Genomic DNA, 19816 nt, shown 5'->3' on the forward strand with positions numbered 1-19816 from the left:
ATGTGGTAACAGCCTGCTCACGGTCCCTGGTATGTCGAATGCTTTTAACAGGTTCTTAAAATATGTGACATCCATGCCTTATGACTATATTCGCTATCCATACATCAATAATAGCATAAAAAGTACCTTGTTCCTTCACCTGCTCATGCAGCTGAGGTTATATAGACGTTTCTGAGACATTATTACGGCTCGACCTGTAATTCGGACGATTTTCAGCTTAGGTGAGTGAGGTTTTTACAGAGATATTATGACCTGCGCTAACTTAGTTATTTGACTTCTTTTTTCGTGACTGAGAAAAAAGCAGATAACAACTGCATCAGAAATTACGGACCAACTTCTCTTTTCTCTATTTTCTGTTTTCTCGAAGGACTTAAGAAACGTATTTCTTCCGGACTATACAAATTCATAAATAAAAATGACATAGCAACAAGATGGCAATTTGGGTTCCAGAAAAATAAATCCGATGAACTGGCGCTTCCCCACGAAAAAGAGCGCGTCTAAAAAGTTTCGAAAGCGCCATATTCTAATTAGTATCTTTAAAGATTTCAAAAATGCTTTAGACCATCTAAACCACATATTGCTAATTAGAAAGTTAAATGCACAGTATTAGTGGCCTTCCACTGCCACTTTCGAATCATGCACAATATACAATAACGGCTTTCCGTTCAGCTCAAAGAATTTTTAGTTTGGAGCTCCGTAGGGCAGTAGGTTGGGACTTGTGATCTTAAAGCAATATATTAACGACATAGTAAACACCACGGGCAAAGCATCATTTTTATTTATGCGGATGACACAAATATTTTCTTTTCCGCGAGCCACTGCGTTACCCTGATAGAGGAAAGAAACATTGCTTTAGCTCAACTTAACACCTGGATTGGGCAAAACGGACTGAATATAAATGGAAACAAAAGCAGGGCTGGTACTCTGCTGACTAAAGAACAAACTGCTGCATAAGAAGTGAAAATTACTAAATAATGTGGAATAAATTTAGATAAGTGAAAAATTTAGAAAGGTCGGAGATGTCTTGAACGAAACAATATGATGGGGTCATCACAGTGATAATATCCTGCCGAAACTCGCTCGAGTAGTAGATCCCTTTAATCGTCTGAAAGCAACTCTCCAGTCAGGATAAAAGAGTTTATATGCAAATCGTTCTTTTATTTTCATTTTAGCTGCTGTAATCTTCTCTGGGGCTTAACTACTGGAAACAATCCTTAAATAACCTACGAGCTCCAAAGGAAAATCATGAGGAGTGTGCACCCGCATGGTTTTAAGCAGAGTACAAAGCAGTACTTTGGAGATGGATGTCTTAAGACGGCTTCTGATATCTATATTTTTTTAATTGCTCTTTTTTAATAAAAAAGAGAAACTTCGTCGTAGTGATTAATTTAGAACTTTGGCCTGCCTAACGATTAGCCAAAAACTTGAGGAAGGCTCCTCGAAAAAATTATGGACTGCAAATAACCTGCTACCAGCTGCCGAAACACAGGAATACGCTACTTAATAAAAATATTGACTTAATTCGCAGTCCTCTACATGATTTTTCAAGTATTTCCTGCGTTTCAACGAATAGCCTGACTGCATGCATTTTTCTCCTTCTATTATTATTATTATTGTATTATTGCAGTGCGTAAAAAGTTTTTTCGATTCGTCTTTTGATTTTACTCTTATGTCATCGCCTGATATGTACCGGATGTTACCCTGATGCCTTTGTGCTAGTAGGGGCCGATGACTCGTCAAGGTCTTGAGGCATTTAGCGTCGGCAAACTTTATCCTTGTGATGAATAAATTTCCTTGCATTACGAATTATTTTCTCTTTCGAAGATACAACAAATTTTGTTATGAACTCGCTGCCTTGCCATGTAACGAGGCCAATTATATGTGCCACTACTGTATAGATAAGTTTGGGCCGAGCAAACGTAAACTTGTTCATAGAAAAACGCCGTGGATGACGCGTGAAATAATCCACTTAAAGAGAAAGATAAAAAGGTTAAAGAAACGGCGCATGCATTTAGATCATTTAAAGGACTTAAAGGAAGGGCTTGCACGCGCAGTACACTCTTCGAAAGAACACTATTTTAATACAGTGCTTCCAAATTTCATTGTAGAGGAACCAAAAAAGTTTTGGAATTATATAAGCGAAAAAAAGAAACCAGTGTCGCAAATTTTGGTTGATGGTTCTGTAGTTACCGATCACGGGGATATTGCGCACCACTTCAATGAGTACTTTCACAGTGTGTTTTCAAAATCCGGTGCTTGTACATCCAGTGATGCAGTGTTTGACCTCTGTGATGTAAATTTTGTTTCATACCCTGGCGTAGTCTCAATGCTACTGAATTTAAAAACTAAATCATCATGTGGTCCCGACAACCTTCCTAACGTCTTCCTGAAGCGATATGCTGAATCTGTTGCAAAGTTTCTAGTTATTATATTTCGTATTTCATTACTTCATGGATGCCTACCGAGCGACTGGAAGATAGCCAGGGTTGTGCCTATACACAAGAAAGGTGACCGTGCATTATTACAAAATTACCGTCCAATATCACTTACATCATCATGTTGTAAACTAATCGAACATATTATTGCCAACCAGATTAATGAATTTTTAGATGCGCACGCAGTCCTCTCTAATTTCCAGCACGGGTTCAGAAAAGGATACTCAACAATTACACAACTAGTGACAGTTATACATTCACTCGCTTCATGTCTAGATAACAACGGCCAGATTGATGCAATATTTCTTGACTTCAGCAAAGCTTTCGATAGGGTTCCCCATGACAAACTGATATTAAAACTCAGACGCATTGGCCTCCCGGAAATTTTGATCACATGGATATCAAATTATTTAACCAATCGCTACCAATTTGTCGCAGTTAATGAGCAACAATCAGGTTGCCTTCCAGTCGGCTCTGGCGTGCCCCAAGGAAGTGTGCTGGGGCCATTATTATTTTTATTGTATATTAATGACATTACCACTGAACTTGATCCGAATGTGCAAATCAGGTTGTTTGCGGATGATTGTGTGCTCTTTCATGAAATAACTTCAATTGACGACCAAATCCATCTTAACTCCTCTCTTGCTAAGATTTTTGAATGGTGTGAAACGTGGGACATGCAACTTAACACTGATAAGACCGTCTTTCTTCGCTTCTCTCGCAAAAAAGCTCCTCTTTCTTTTAACTACAGGCTAGGTTCATCGCCTTTGCTGGAAGAGACTAAATATAAGTATTTGGGTGTCACACTTACTAACACTTTATCATGGAATTTACATATAGATAACATCTGCTCTTCTGCACTCCGCAAACTATACTTCTTAAGACATAAGCTTAAAACTTCTCCCCCTAGCGTAAAATTACTTGCTTACAATTCACTGATTAGACCGAAACTCGAATACGCATGTGTTGTCTGGGACCCGTTTACTAAACACAATATCACCCGCCTAGAAAAGGTACAGAGAAAAGCTGTAAGGTTTATTTACTCTAAATTTTCCCCGTATGACTCACCCTCTGAAATAATGCAGGTTAATGGTATTCAATGTCTTGCACAACGAAGAAAAAATTTACGTTTGGAATTTCTTTACTTGCTTTGGAAACAAGAATTAGCTATTAACCCTGCCCCATATCTGTCGCTTTCAACGTCGAGGTATACACGCCACCATCATCCTAATTCTCTGACGCCGTATTTTGCACGAACAGATTTATTCAAGTTTTCATTTTTTCCTCGCACAGTAACGGACTGGAATGACTCTTTATTGCCTTTCGCCACACTTTGATGCTTACTAACTTTGTTATTATTGTTTTGTTTGTCATTTTACCCACCCTGCTTGGACCTGTATAAGGTTTGCAGTATTCAATAAAGAAAGAAGAAGAAAGAAAGAAATTCCCATTTCACATTTTGACTCTAGTCCTTCGTTTCTTTTGTAAATGGAAGTCAACCGAAAACTTTAAATTCAATTACTGCTGATGGGAAAAAACGTGATATGACGAAGATTATCAGGCACGATTACCTTGAGAAGAATGGTATGAACAAGTTCACTTTGGAAACCTCAGCGCGAGATGAAGTAGTAATCGCCGAAGGGCATATTTGAGCCAGCCCGCTCAATGTAGTCTGCGATTATGCTGCTATAAGTGGCCGTCGTCAGCGTCCCGTTCACCATCGATCAAAGAAAATGCGAGTAATGTTAGTCACCCCCTCAGGCATAGATAGTGAACGACGTCACCCCTTCGTTCCAGGACTTCAAAGCTGCTCACTCGGAGAACATGAAGGCCCGCATCGTAGATGGCGTCGTTTACTCACCTTACCCACCCATGGACATCCCTGTCTGCTCCTTCTACCACCTCGCCAGAGAGAAGCTTCTTACTAACCCGGACAAGACAGCAATGGTAAGCGCTCCTCTCCGCTCTCATGTGTAGTGATTTCTGCAGCGCTTGAATAGCCTGTTCCGTTCGGTGTGACTTTTTGTCTCTGCTTCCGCGAATGATATTTCTTTTAGTAATTCGATGCGTTGCCCTTAACTTAGGCTGAACTCTTATTGTTAGCCGCCCCGCTTCCGCCGCCTAGGTGAGTACCGGTAAGGTACCAGTCAAGGATTATGATGTGTTACCGACAGTGCGCAAACTGCTAATTTCCCCTTGCACCGGAACGTATTTCTGTAAATTACACATTTAGGCTTTACCTGTACACGTGGCTCCATGGAAAAATGGTTTTGTATATTCTGTTAACAGTCGTCTGGTGCCTGAAACACTGTACTTTTTGTACTACTTCTAAAAACTCGCAGTTTCATTGAGGGATGTGCTGCGAAGGACACTCAAGAAAAACGTTGTTTTAAATTCCTGCAGTGCGCGTTACCTTGCTGCTACTCGTCATGATTACGAACCTTATGAGAGCATTTTCCTAAGTGGACTTCACAGCCTGCGGAAAAGGCGTACGTTGGATCGCAATGTTCAACCTGTTATTTCACCTAGAAGTCTTTTATCTGAAAGATTCTGTAGCTAAAGGACATTTATGCTGGAAATGAGCTTTCAGCGGGCCGTTTTCGCCTGCGGGTGTGCTCTCTAGCCTTGCTGCCCTTTCAGTTGTAGTTTCTGTATAGCTAGTGCTGCGCAGGAACTAGGTTAGTTCTTTGTAAATAGCATATATGGACTCTTCTTGTACATAAATGCGTGTAATAAATACTATGTGAAAAAGCAAAAAATTGACGGAGCGTTAATCGTGGTTAGGCCAAATGCGAATTTGGTGCGCTCGCACATCGGTTTTCGCTTGGGTGTCGGTTTGAGTTCGTGATCTGTAGCGTTATGCTACGCATGCACTGCTCGCGGATCGAAGCTGATGAAGACAACGAAACCCAAACCATAACAGCGACAGACTAGCATACCCCAGCATGGGCATGTGCCATTGTTTTTTGAGGCAACAACAAAAACAATGACTGGCAGTTAATCACGCGTGATGTTCGGTTGCGGCGAAGACGTAGTGGACTAACGCAGTGGCCAGCGAAGCGGATCTATTCGCGCAGCGAAGTGTTTGAACTTAACTAGCGACCACTGTGTGCTTCCCATAATGTGCTTACAGCTTTGGTCGCCATTATAACTGCTGGCTGGTTGCCCGCAACCAGGTAGACAGGTGGCAACTTGCCAAAGACTTCGGACAAACATCGGCAAAATCTGAGATTGAGAATTTTATGCTAGGGCTCAAATAAAAGTGTGATAGTCTGGCGTATAGCGAGCCCGGCTCCCAAAAGACGAGGCAGCAGTTAATTTACCTCCTCGGGAGAGAAATTTTATTTCTTTTTTCTCCAATTGCTCTTTGTATGAACGGTTACAACCCTACGTTGCTGGCTTCGGACGAAAAGTTGCGCCATAAGGGTTTATTCATGGCAGTCTAGATGTTCGCCTCTGTACATTTAGTCTTCGAGAGGATTAATTTCAATTTGCAATTTCAGTTATTATTTCCTTTCTCGGCTTTCCAGGGGAGGCTGACGCTAAAGGCTCTTACCGCCTTTAGCCTCTATTACAGCTGTATCTTACCGGTACTCACCTATGGGGCAGAAACTTGGAGGCTAACAAAGAGGGTTCAGCTTAAGTTAAGGACAACGCAGTGAGCTATGGAAAGAAAAATTATAGGTGTAACACTAAACGATCGGAGCGGCCGGAGTGGGTGAGGGAACAAACGTGGCTTAATGACATCCTAGTCCAAATCAAGAGGAAGAAATGGGCAGGGCATGTAATGCGAAGGCAATATAATCGGTAGTCCTTACGAGTAACGGAGCGGATTCCAAGAGAAGGCAAACGTAGCAGGGGGCGGCAAAAAGTTAGGTGGGCGGATGAAATTAGAAAGTTTGCAGCGATGCAGTGGCCGTAACTGGCAAAGGACAGGGTTAATGGAGAGACATGAGGGACGCCTTTGCCCTGCAGTGGGAGTAGACAGGCTGATGATGATGATGAGAGGTCCCAGCCCCCCTGTGTACAATCCGATAGCAGTGGTTTGTCTGTCACGTGCTACAGCGATGTTGAATAAAAGGGAAACAACATTAAGAAGAACAGAAAGCTGGGCGAGTTGGTTGTTATCCATTTTTTAACAGCGCGAAGAAGTCGACGACGTTTACACACAGAACAACACGAGCGCTGAGCACACAGCAACACGAGACAACTAGCGCTCGTGTTGTTCTGTGTGTAAACGTCGTCGTCTTTTTCGCGTTGTTAAAAATTAAATAAAAAGGAATCGCATCCAGAATACGCAGGTTACAATACACAATAAACACACAAAAAATATCTCTCACAAACTGTTAACTCAATATCTGACACACATGCACACACCACAAGGACCTACTTACCAGAAAAATCAATGGTTGAGTATAGAGCTACAATGTCATAATTGCAACAGAGAAACACAACAAAATTGAAAAATATGCATATACAGCATTTTAAAAGAAATCAGAAAGTTGCTGCACATGCATATAGGACTTATTATCATTAGGACGTAATGGTTGTGGCACCGCAGTTCGTCTCTGATAGGACGAACTTTTAGTCAAAGAATCGCAAACCCTATTTGAATGTACGACACGTCCTACGAAAATGTGTAGCTTCTTCATTACAAAAGTGAGCAATGAGGGTCCAGTTGGTATGACATGATTACAAAACATAAAACCAAGCAGGAGGCAAGACACAGGAGAGAGCGAATATCCGGCTCTGTTCAGTCCTCCCTCTTCACACTTGTCCTCCCTCTTTCTCACAGCAGATGGAGCCACACGGATACGCGCGCGTGCAGTTAGTCTTGTCTCCAACGGCTATTTGCCGGGGAATGTAGCGTCACACTGGACAAAGGTAGCTTGCACCTTTGAAGACGCTTAATAAATATTTATTTATTTATTTGAAATACCTTACAGGCCCATTGGGCATTGTGTAAAGGGGGGGGGGGGCGAAAAAAAATATAATACAGTGCATTAAAACCAGAGGAAACTAAAGGAAATATATGAACATGATAAAAAAGAAATAAATCTATACAGTGCATTAATAACCTAAGGAAACAAAAGAGAAACATACAGTCATGATAAACAATATATCAACAAATTAGTGGAGAAGAATAAACGACGCGGAAATAACAACAGGAAAAGATAAAAAAAGAATACGCGACACAAAATAAATCACTACAATAAAGGATAATGTGCTCACCGAACGTGGGAACAAAATAGCGCGATTAAGGCAAACACGGAAACAAGGCAGGCAAACATAAGTAAGAAAACATCCGAATGGCACGAGTGTAGCAGCAAAGCAAAGAACAAAAAAAATAATAGACTTGCACGTAGGTGTGCTAAATGACGGTTTCAGTGAAATATGTGATGAGTTGAGAATGGAAAGATTCTAGATTAGTAATATGTTTCCTATCGCTCAGGGATGGTATTGCTCCGAGGCTGGTGTACTGAGCTTTGCTCCCGTTAAAAGCACTCTGTTGCCCGTTTCAGTTGGACGATACCACCAGCCTCACCCGTGCGGAAGTGTTGGCTCACATGAAGCGGTACGCCGTTGGATTCAGACAGCATGGCGTACGTGCGGGTGACCGCGTCTGCGTGCATCTGAAGAACAGCGTGGAAAACATCATCGCCATGTACGGCTGCGTTTTAGCTGGAGCGACAATAGTCCTAGCCAAGACATCGCTTACCGAAGGTAAGACACCGACGAAAAAAATGTGTCACATTAATCGCGCTGCATTGTGAAGAAAATAGACACAATAAGTAGTTCAGCTTTTGACGGAGATTCATCCCGCTTGAGATGTTCATTTCAGATGCGAACGAGCACTCGCATTTAGAGAGAAAAAAATTACGCCAAGATTGCGGCACTGCAACGTAATAGTCAACGACACCTGGCCCCTGGCTAGAATGTGGTAAGATAGCCAGTTGGGCACCAATCGCGGTGCCTCAGTGGTTAAGGCGCTCGTCTGCCCTAGCCGGAGTGCCCGTGTTCGATCCCGACCACAGCGGCCGCGTTTTGATGGAGGCGGAACGCAAAAAGCCCCTGTGTTGTGCGATGTCAGCGCACATTGAGATCCCTAGGTGGTCGAAATTATTCAAAAGACCTCCCCTACGGCACGTCTTTAACTCTTTATTTTTCTCTCCCACTTTCCTTTTTTCCCTTACGGTGAGCTTCAGGTGTCCACCAAGATTAGTGAGACAGATACTGCACCATTTCTTTTCCTAAAAACCAATTTACCCAGTTGGAAATGCGTTTTGCAGCCTAGTGATAAGCCTACGATAATGTCAAGAGGTCGTTGCGGAATCACTGGCAATCACGCACACACCATGATCAAAGGAGTTACACGCCTTTCCGGGCTTCTCCCACTTTTCCTTTCCTGCGGCGCCCCATTGCCTCTGCTTGTACGGTCTTATCGCTGAAGTGCTACACACCCGCCACGGTGGCTGAGTGGGTAAACACTCAAGCATTCTGTAGAAAGAATTTGCAGTGGCTTCGCCCGGCTATGCCAAGGTATACGTAGCGAAAGACACAGCTGGCGAAGCGAGCGGAGGCGACTGTGACGATGGATTGATGAAAAAAACTCTATTGTTGATACATTCAAAGTGTTCTTGACCCTTACGGGTCACTGGGCGCCGTGGTCGATCCTTGGTTCAGGAGGCCGCACTTGACTGCTGCCATCGTGCTCGGCGTTCAAGAAATAGTTGCGCTTCCTCGTCCTCGCTGGTCAGCAAGTGCTCCCAATGCATCACACTCGGCTTTTTTTTATTCTTGGCTCTATGTCTGCTTTAGGGCAGGTCCATGGGACATGCTCTAGTGTAGGTTTACCCTGACACCACGCACATTCGTCTGCATTTTGTGTGGGGAAAATCTTGTGTAGTTTGTGCAGGTGTGGGTAGGTACCGTTTTGTAGTCTGCGCCAGTCTACCGCCTCCTCTTTGGTAAGCCTTTTGTGAGGGGTTGGGTAGCGTTTCCGCTGACCCCTTTAATGATCGAGTATATCTGATTAAGTGGGGGTAACTACGTAAAAGGTGCCCGTGGTGCGACGAGGCAAGCGGTGTGACGTCGTACCAAACGGCGGCGGCGGCTCCGTGGCGAGGCGCGTGGTGTGACGTCATGCAAGATGGCGCGGCATGAGCACGGCGTCCGCCAGCTGCGGTGGTTGCTAGGCAACAGCTGATGATCGGTCTCTTTGCCTCCTCGGAGCACCGCTACAGCGATATCACAAGTTCGTGGCTAATGTAGCTTTCGTTACAAAATCATTCTTGAGCGCGAAATCGTTCATGAACGCAATTTTTTTCATATAATACAAGAGTTCTCTATGAAGATCAATACACCCACAGATCACCCGTTAGTAGTCATGTATTTTAGAGTGTAGCTCCTTGGCGCCCGTTCCTGCATTTCGCGGCGTCGCCGTGGTCCCTCGTAACCAACTCCGCAACCGTGGGAGCGCGCTGTTCTAGCTACGCGCGCTCCTGGTGCCATTTCTCCAGCATGCCCAAGCCGGAACGCATAGCCGCCGCCGTTCACCACTGCGTGTACCGCCGACCTCTTCATCCGTGGCGGCGATCGCCACGGTGTTCTCAGGTTCCCGAAGCGCCAGCTCGGCATCAGTGGATCACGGTGTCTGCATCCCAAGCCAAAACACAGAGTCACGTTCACTTGACTCGCTAGCAGCGTCAGCGGGCTAAGTCATTCGCTGCTAACTCTTCGCCGCGCAGCGACCCTATGCGCTCATGCGCTCCCTCCCGCGACCTTCCTATCAGGAGATGCGGGAGGCTCACCTCGTGAACCAATATACGCGGCTCTGGCAGACGGCCCCAGGGCGCCGCCTGCTAAACCGCTTAGAAATCCAACACACATGCATACCAGAGGGGATGGAGAACATGCCAGTGCTGAGGCGCCATATGCTCTGGGACGCTCCGCTCCCGCGTAACATGGACATTACTTCACATGAAGGCAGACGACAAGAGCAGGTTCGCACGCTTGAAAGGTAATACGGATCTAAAGAGGGCGTCGACTACGTGGACATGACAGGGCGTCGCCCGCGGGATTCTACACGGCTGCCGTAGTCCACTGGAGAATGAATGTCGATGGTCTGTCTTTTCGGGCCCCAAACTCAACGCGAGCGGAGGAAGTTGCAATAGCTCTCGCTGCCGCCGATCCAATATCGAGAACGGCTATCACAGGCTGTGAACACTATCTTGGAGGGAAAATATCTCATCTTGCCTCCCAAATTCTAAGAAGGACTCCCGCCGATCGAATTCTCACAAACGTTATCTGGGCTCCTGGCCACAATGAGGCTACACAATCTGTTCTAGAAGTCTGTGATGAGAGGCTAGTTGGTAAGGCAATCTGAAGAAATAAAACTGCGCAGGAGACAGGACACAGAAAAGATACAGGCTAGACGAGCGTAGACTAACAACTGATTTATTGAACGAAACGACCTTCCTTCAAGAGCAACGAATGCGCAAACCTAACGCCAAAAGCAAAAGTACCCTAACTTATCAACCCAAAAAGTCAAGTTCTTTCTGATACAGGTGGATTGATGCCTCGCTGACACATTTTTCCGCACCGTATCTAGCAATTTTCCAGGCCTTAAAAATCTCGCGTGCCTTCCTGTCCTTCGCGCAGCCTATAATCTTCGTTTGCTTGAAAAGCGGCGTACAAAGTACTTTTTTCTTCTTGTCATTGATCTTACAAGAGTGGCAGTGCTTTGCTAAATGCTGCCCACCGTGCTGGCTCAAAGAGTTATTGCGCTCCTGAAGGCGTTTATTAATGCAGCGGCCCGTGTGCCCTGCATGTACGGAACCACAGCTGAATCGGATCTCGTAGATAACTCCCATCTTACAAGCACGAACTTAGGTCTGTGATTGACTCCGCACCCTACTTTCATTTTCAGGCTATTTTTTTGTTAATCAGCATAAACGAGACAGTTTACATGGGGCGGAAAAGAACACGTTGACACCAAATTTCCCTCCCCCTTCTTCAAACCGTGCGAGGTCTTGTGCACATAAGGAAGGAATTCAAACTTCCTCCTCTCGCTTTCAGTGAGTTATTGTTGGTTTCCTTTCACCCGTAAGATTTTCAGCAGATTCTGCAACAGATTTCAGAAGAGCACGAGGAAAACCCGGAGAGTAAAGCCAATCTACTTTACTGGTAAAACTACATTTCACCATGTGTGGACATGACTTGACAAGCGAGGATCTTAAACATGAGGCGGCGATTCCCCTTTTTTTACGAGATTTGATTGGCGAGAATCATAAGACAAAAGAGCTTTCTTAGATTTTCGTAAATAGGCCCAGCATAGATGGCCCTCTGTATGGAAAAAAATTTTAAGTCTAAAAACTGTAAACAACTGCTTTCCGGGAGCTCAAATGTAAAATTCAAATTAGTGGCTACGGATTAGAAGGACGCTAAAATTTCATTGCCAATCATTTGTAGACTCGTCAGTGTTGATATTCAAAAGGACTAGAAAATCATGAACGTATCTGACCACATGTGTGATCCTGTCATCACTAAGAACGCACGAAAGTTCAGCGTCAAATTGAGCTGAAAATATCTCAGTTAAAATAGGCGCCACGCTCGAACCTATACAGATACCTTGCCGTTGTACATCAAACTTGTCCTTAAAAGTTACATCGAGCCGTCGTGACGGAAAGAGGTACTTGGCAAGTAATTGTCGCCGGGTAACTGCAACGATAACTAAAGAGCCTGGCACCTGAAGATCCGTACAAGATCATTAGCTCTGATAGCTTGGTGAAAATGTTTAATACGAACTCGTCAAGTATCAACTCAGGTTTCTCATTAGACACTGAGGAACTCTTCTATTCAGTGCCCCAGGACCAGTTGTTCCTGGCGGTCCGCAACTGCATCGAACGTACGGGAGTGGTGTCCTTCCAGAATACTTGCGGCATTTCAATCGATGGTTTTCTTGAATATCTGAAACTCTATCTTTCTTTTACCATTGTAACTTTTAAGGGCAAGTTTTATGTACAACGCCGAGGTATCTGTGTAGGTTCGAGCGTGGTGGCTATTCTACCTGACATATTTTTAGCTCAAGTTGACACTGAACTTTCGCGCGTTCTTACTGATGACCGGATCACGCATGTGGTCAGATACGTTGACGATTTTCTGATCTTTTTGAATATCAACCCTGACGATAGTCTACAAATGATTGCCAATGAAATTTTAGCGTCCTTCAAATCCGCAGTCACTGATCTGAATTTTACTTTTGAGCTCCCGGAAACCTCTTGTTTGCAGTTTTTAGACTTAGTAATGTTTTTTCATACAGAGGGTCATCTTTGCTGGGCCTATTTACGAATATCTAACAAGGCTCTTTAATCTTATGATTCTTTCCACTCAAAGCTAGGAAAAAAGGGGAATCGCAACCTGATGTTTAAGATCCTCGCTTGTCAAGTCATGTCCACACATCGTGAAATGTAGTTTTACCAGTAAAGTAGATCGGCATTACTCTGCGGGTTTTCCTCATGCTCTTCTGAAAGCTGTTGCTGAATCTTTGCTGAAAACCCTACAGCTGAACCGAAACCAGCAAGAACTCACTGAAAGCGAGAGGAGGAAGTTTGAAGTACTTCCTTATGTGCACAAGACCTCGCACAGTTTGAAGAAGGTGGGCGGGAAATTTGGTGTCAACGTGTTCTTTTCCGCCCCATGTAAACTGTCTCGTTTATGCCGATTAACAAATAATGACCTGCAAAAGAAAGTAGGGTGCGGAGTCAATCACAGACCTAAGTTTGTAGCTTGTAAGATGGGAGTTATCTACGAGATCCCATTCAACTGTGGTTCCCTATATGTAGGGCAGACGGGGCACTGCATTTATAAACACCTACAGGAGCACAATAACTTTTTGAGGCAGCACGGCGGAGAGCATTTAGCAAGACACTGCCAGTGTAGTAAGAGCAATGACAAGAAGAAAAAATTATCTTGTACGCCGCTTTTCAAGCAAACGAAGATTATAGGCTGCGCGAAGGACAGGAAGGGACGCGAGATTTTTGAGGCCTGCCAAATTGCTAGATACGGTGAGGAAAAATGTGTTAGCCAAGCATCAACTCACCAACATCAGAAACAACTTGACTTCTTGGGTTGATTAGATACGGTCCTTTTGCTTTTGGTGTTAGGTCTGATTGCGCATGCGTTGCTCTTGAAGGAAGGTCATTTCGTTCTATAAATCAGTTGTTACTCTACACTCGTCCTGACTGCATCTTTTCTGTGTCCTGTCTCCTGAGTAGTTTTATGTCTTCAGTCTTCAGCGTTCGCACACCGGGATTCTTATCCTAGCTCCCCTCGCTCAGTAGCTCATAAACCGCTTCTGCGTTTGCACGAAATCCTAATTCGTTACTGCGACAGCCAGCGCCTCTACTCGGCGCCTGCCAAGGGGCTGAGTAAGGCGGAGGAGCGCACTCTGCGGCGCCTGCTGAGAGGAACTCTCCTCTGTCCTGCCATCGCAAAACACTTTGATCCGAACGTAGATGGGTGCTGCCCGCAGTCTGGAGAGATCTGTGATATCATTCACATGGTGTGGGCATGTATTCAGAATGCTCACCTTCCCTCTTCACCGGTGTCTCAGTGGTTATGACACTCCTCCGCTTCTGACCCAAATGAATGAATGAATAAAACTTTTATTGATCCGCCGAGATAGAGCCCCCCGATCCTCGGTCCCGGTAAGCAGGCCTGGGACGCGGGTAGGGATGATCCGCAGACTAAGGACGAGCGAAGTTGCACCCGAAAGACGCGGGTTTGATCACGGCTGCGGCAGTCGAATTTCAATGGAGGCGGAATTCTTGAGGCCCGTGTATTGTGCGATTTCAGTGCACGTTGAAGATGCCCAGGTGGACGAAGTTATCCCGAAGCCCTCCACTACCACACCTCTTTCTGCCTTTCTGCTGTCACTCCGTCTTTCATTCCATCTCTGAATAATAAATAACTTGGTTTTTGAGGAACGGAAATGGCGCACTGTCTCACATATCTTGGTGGACACCTGAGCAGTGCCGGTAGGGTAGGGAGGAAGGTGGGACTGAAAGAAGAAAGAGAGAGAGAGACGCTGTAGCGCAGGTATCCGGAATAATTTTGTCCGCCTAGTGATCTTTAACGTCCACAGGTATTGCACAGCACACGGCCGCCTTTTGCGTTCTGCCTTCATCTGAACGCGGCCGCCGCAGTCGGGTTCTCTAATGGCGTGTTTGAGCTGCCCGACGAGATGTCAGGCAGCTGCTGAGCCATTTCATTTTCTCAAAAAGCCAATTTTAAAATTTCTGAAGTGCTGCACAACCCGCCTGCGCAGGTGAGCTCCGCTACGTAGCGGGGGACAGCGACAGCACGCATATCCTAACCGACGAACAGTTCACGGAGAAAGTGAGGAAAGCTGCCGAGAGTCTTCCCATGAAGGTGAGTAGCAGCGCTGCACATTCTCCGCATGAGTCACGTGAAAAGCCAAGCAATCAAAGCTCTGCGCGTAATTCGGAAATATGAGGGATGTTCCAGCGCCACGATACCAAAAAAACAATTGCACTCTGTAGACTGTGTTCGTGCAACTAAGGAATAGGCGGATTGGAGAAGAAATGTACGCACAGAGTCAGGAGTGGTGCAGAACCTGTATTCATTTGACGGGATTTTGGCGAGATATGAGAGTGTGAGTGAAACTAGGCAGCAAAGCCCTGGAGCTGAGGGTCGAACGCATCGTCTTTAGGTTCGTGAATAGCATTCGCGTGGAAGCGCCTTTATCGAAACTTCATAGGCGCTTTTTGTTCGCTGCCGCGGAAAGTACAAATGCAAAGTGAACGCTTTACTCCATGTGCACATCGCCTGTTGGAGCTAAAGCCCCTGAATTAACTAAAAGTAACGATTCCCTTTGAACTTTCGGGCTTGCCTTCTCTTCTAGGCCGCCGCAGAATGATCGGGCGCCCATTCGCCGAGGGGTCCTGGTCGCGTGCTAGCGCTCGCTTTTTTTACGTTGACGTGTGGCGTTACGCGGGCAGCCTTTGCATGCGAAGTGCTCATGACGCCGTTCCGTCCCCTGGTTTCCCGCTCTACGAGTTAGTCCCTAATGTTTTGGTGTCGGTAAGTTTTAGGTTGGCCTACATTTCTTGATCACGTGGCAGACCGACTTAATTCCTTTCACTCTTTATGAGTAGGCTTGAAGATTATCCCAGAAGCGCCCTCCTGAGCTTTCCTTTCCCTCCATGTTTCTCTCCAGCAGGCGCCGGCGCCGTTACCGTGTATAAATCACGCTGTTTTATTTTGCTTTATTTAAGTTTTGTTTCGGCAAACTTCTTTATGACAAATTTAGATTCGAGATCATTGTCTAATAAAAGTATACTTAAAAGGTGCCCTATAGAGACAGACTCACATCCTATCTGATTCATTTTGTCAATCACACAAGGCCCGTTGGTACTTCCCTATACGACACGCTCCACTCTAATGCAGCCGAGCTGCTTGAGCCATTCCTTTCTGGAACCTGTTAGACGCACAAGCTCTTTCGGACGCCTTCCTGATTGCGAGGTATCTGCGCAGATGAGCCCGCTTATGCACTGGGAGGGCAACTGAGCAGGCGCGTGCCTTGGAACCGCTGCTCCTCGACACCAGTCCCATTTAGTGCCTATGGAAACCACTATACAAACAGATGGAGCACAAGAACAAGGCCGGCAGGACTGAGCGCTTCTTTCTCCATTCTTTCGTTCTTCCTGCCACACTCCTGATTTGCCCCTTGTTTTAATGGGCTGCTCCCTCGTACACCATTTCACTTCACTCCATTTGCTTACACACGCACGGGTTTGAGCACTTTGTTTTCAATTCCTTTATCCGCATATAGCAGAATCATATAGAGTGCTCCCGAAGACCATTTGCTTGAATCTTTGTTGCAGTGAATGCCACAGCTGCAGTTGCGATCCCTCTCAACAGACCGCAATACGCACACTAAGTGTGGCGATACGCAACCACAATTGAGGTAAAAACTGTTATAACAAAATGGAAATTTGTAGTTTTGCGGGCTGCGGGCGCTGCTTCCGATTCCGTATTTCGACAATCGCCCCACAGTTTCCCTGTCGGTTACAGCTGCGTATTTGCCTCAAGGATGCATATGGTTTGCCGATGCATCACATACTGCAGAGCGGGTAGTCACTGGTGTGTATGTTTTCCCGGAACCTTTCCTCTTTTTGCATGCGCAATAGCATCCTGTTCAAGAAAAACTCGAGGCACGGTAACAGCGCCAATCTCCTCGTCGTGCCGGTAGACCTCCGTGCCGACATCATTTTTGCCTCTGACGACGAGCCCACCTCTGGTCACTTGTGGTTTACAGGCACTCTCGCTCGAGCCCGTAAGGCCTATTATTGGCCAAAACTTGCTGCCATCATCCGCGCTATGTCCGAGGTTGCCGTGAGTGCCAGCACCGCAAGCCACCTCCCCTCACGCCCGGGTTTCCTCGAACCAGTTGCACCACCTCGGACGCCCTTTGACCAAGTCGGCATGGATCTTCTCTGCCCATTCCCTCTATCGTCGGCCCGCAAAAAGTGGATAATTGTCGCCACAGACTACCTGACCCGCTATGCCGAAACCAAAGTGGTGCCGCGTGGCACATCGTCTGAAATCGCGCAGTTCTTCATGCATCGCATTGTTTTGCGACACGGCGCCCCGTCCAGCGTAATCACCGATCGGGGAACGGCGTTCACAGCGCCGCTCTTGCACGAGGTATTCAAGATGAGTCATACCAGCCATCGCAAGACTACTGCCTACCACCCGCAGTCCAATGGGCTCACCGAGAGACTCAACAAAACTATAGCAGACATGCTCGCTATGTACGCAGACATCCAGCATAAGACTTGGGACGAGATCCTTCCATACGTGACTTTCGCGTACAATACGGCCGTACAAGAAACCACTCACTTTACGCCATTTCGCCTTGTTTATGGGCGTGATGTGCGCACCATGTTGGATGCCATGTTTCCATGCACTGCCAGCGACCGGGCTCTCACGCCACACGGCGAAGAATTTGGCAAAACGCGGAGGAAGGCCGCCAACTCGCAAGCATGCACATCAGGAGGCAACAGGGCACAGGTGCACGCCACTACAACCAGCGACACTGCCACGTCGAGTACCAACCGGACGACCAAGTGTGGGTATGGACACCTGTCCATCGCCCAGGCTTGTTGTAAAAACTCCTATGCCGCTACTTTGGCACCTACAGAGTGTTGCGTCGCATCACGGATGTGACTTATGAAGTTCTGCCCGACGGTTCTGTGCAGAGTGCGCCACGTGGACCCCAGCCTGAAGTAGTGCACGTACTCCGTATGAAGCCCTTTTTCACGCGCTAACTGACGGCGCTTCCACAGTTGTTTTTTTTTTTTTTGGTTTTTTCGCACAGGCCTGTTTTCCTCCTGTCATTTTGTCCCTTCGATTGTCGTTCTCCTACTCTCTTCAGTTGGCTCGTGGTGTCGTAATGGTTTTCCGTTTGTCTTGTCTTTTTTTCTGGAGGGGGAATAAAGCCACCAGGTGGCTCCAGGCAGCATCAGAAGACAAAGAGGTGAGAGTTGGCTCACGCGCCCTGAGAGCTGGTTCTGGAAACGCTACTGGCGAACGGTGTCTTCTTCCTTGGTTCCGTGACAGTATAGCCGCTCCCATCCGCACCTTAACTCTCTCGCGACATATACAGCAAATGCTGGACCCCCTAGAATTTGAACACGAAGTCATTTGCAGTGCCATTGCTTTCCTTCAGATCGTTCTCACATTGAATACAGTTCACCTTTATAGCGACTTTCTTGCTGCCCTTAAACAGCTTAAGGCTTTTCGACGCATATTCCAGGCTACACAACCAATTCATGTGCTCTGCGCAAAATACTACCTATGTGCTGAATGTGCTGAATTCTCACTTTTTATTCGGAGGAGGCTTTGGTTTAAGCAAGAAGATCAAAGCCCGTTTTCGTAAGGATTATATTACGCTTGCGAGACTCTATAGGGGCGAAAGTAGGAAAGCAGCAACACAACAGCCGCTTTGGAGAAAGAGCGTCATGGAACAATGGATTTGCGTCTGCACAAGGTGGTGTCAAAAGGCTTTTTCCTAAGCATTTTACACCACATAAGCCGATCGTCAGCCCAAAGGCAAAGCTGTGCTCACAGTATCACTAGTGGGCAACCGGCAGCACAGGGGATCTAACCCCACACCTCATATGCGAGGCAGTAGAATTGGAGCGCTGGTAAAGGAAAACCAGTTCAATGAAGACAAGCGGCGGCAGCTGCAGCCACAAGGCGCATGGGACCCGATGAGCTGAGCTCGTTTCACCTAGCTCGTTTCACTACAATAGTCTTTGAGTCGCATTCATAGTTTAATGCGTTCAAAGCGCACGGTATTTTACTTTGCCGGAAGGCCGCCGCGGTGGCTCAGTGGTTATGGTGCTCGGCTGCTGACCCAAAAGACGAGGGTTCGATCCTGGCCGTGGCGGCAGAATTTCTTTGGACGACAAATTCTAGAGGCCCGTGTACTGTGCGTGTCAGTGCACGTTAAAGAACGCCAGGTGGTCGAAATTTCCGGAGCCCTTCACTACAGCGTCCCTCATAGCCTGAGTCGCTTTGGGACGTTAAACACCATAAACCAAACCAAACCAAACCAAACCAAACCTTTGCTGGAAGCTGCTGACGGCGCAGTCGGTGCCGTTCGAACACGCTGCCGTCTTTTCGTCACATTGCTCTTTCCCAAAATCGGTAAGAATTTGAATTGTTCTCGCCCAGGGTCTTTTCTGTATGGGACGCAGCGCGAACTTTGTGTCAGCCTCGATGTTTTTGGCACTCGACAAAGAAGAGTTCGAGGAGAGCCCGGTTACTGATCCACGGAACACCGACCTCGCTGTGTGCTACACATCGGGAAGCACAGGCATGCCCAAGGGTGCGGTCGTCACGCACTACAACTACATCGCCAGCTTCTACATTACCAGGTAGGATATGCAGGTAGAAGTTGCACACTTTGTGAGTTGAAAGAAGGAGGGAAAAGAGTCATACTTACGCGTGGCAGAAGTAAAGCAAGAAATCTTGTTTACTCTAACCTGATCGCTGATGTCTTGGATTTGCTTCGATGGTTTTTATAGCATTCATTTGTGCAGACTGCTTCACAAACACTCTAAAGGAAGCATTTACATTACCACAAAGGACAATGACGGGCAGAGGACACCAGTTTTCGAGTAGCATAAGTCACACCATAAGTTACGTCATGTAGAGCGGCACTCCATTGTTGTTTTCCTACAGTAAACCAAATCTTCACTGTTAAAAAAGCCAGCGCTCAGTTGATGCAGATGAAGTTCAATTCCAGCTGGTGGGCCATAATTCTTGGAAGGAAAATATCTTTGAGGATA

General features: G+C 46.2%; 1 protein-coding gene across 2 annotated transcripts in view; it reads left to right on the forward strand.

Moving 5' to 3' along the window:
* The window catches only part of LOC149369493 (uncharacterized), a 72623-nt gene that overhangs the window by 22219 nt on the left and 30588 nt on the right, over positions 1–19816 (forward strand). For both annotated transcript variants that reach the window (XM_089558861.1, XM_089558860.1), the window contains 4 exons: positions 4233–4382; positions 7958–8159; positions 14764–14867; positions 19200–19402. In XM_089558861.1, the coding sequence (XP_089414987.1) occupies positions 4260–4382; positions 7958–8159; positions 14764–14867; positions 19200–19402 (632 nt within the window). In that variant the 5' untranslated portion in view covers positions 4233–4259. The remainder of the gene's footprint in view (positions 1–4232; positions 4383–7957; positions 8160–14763; positions 14868–19199; positions 19403–19816) is intronic.

Source organism: Amblyomma mixtum, chromosome 1 (assembly GCF_055824585.1).
Source record: "Amblyomma mixtum isolate Tamu chromosome 1, ASM5582458v1, whole genome shotgun sequence".
NCBI classification, from domain to species: domain Eukaryota; kingdom Metazoa; phylum Arthropoda; class Arachnida; order Ixodida; family Ixodidae; genus Amblyomma; species Amblyomma mixtum.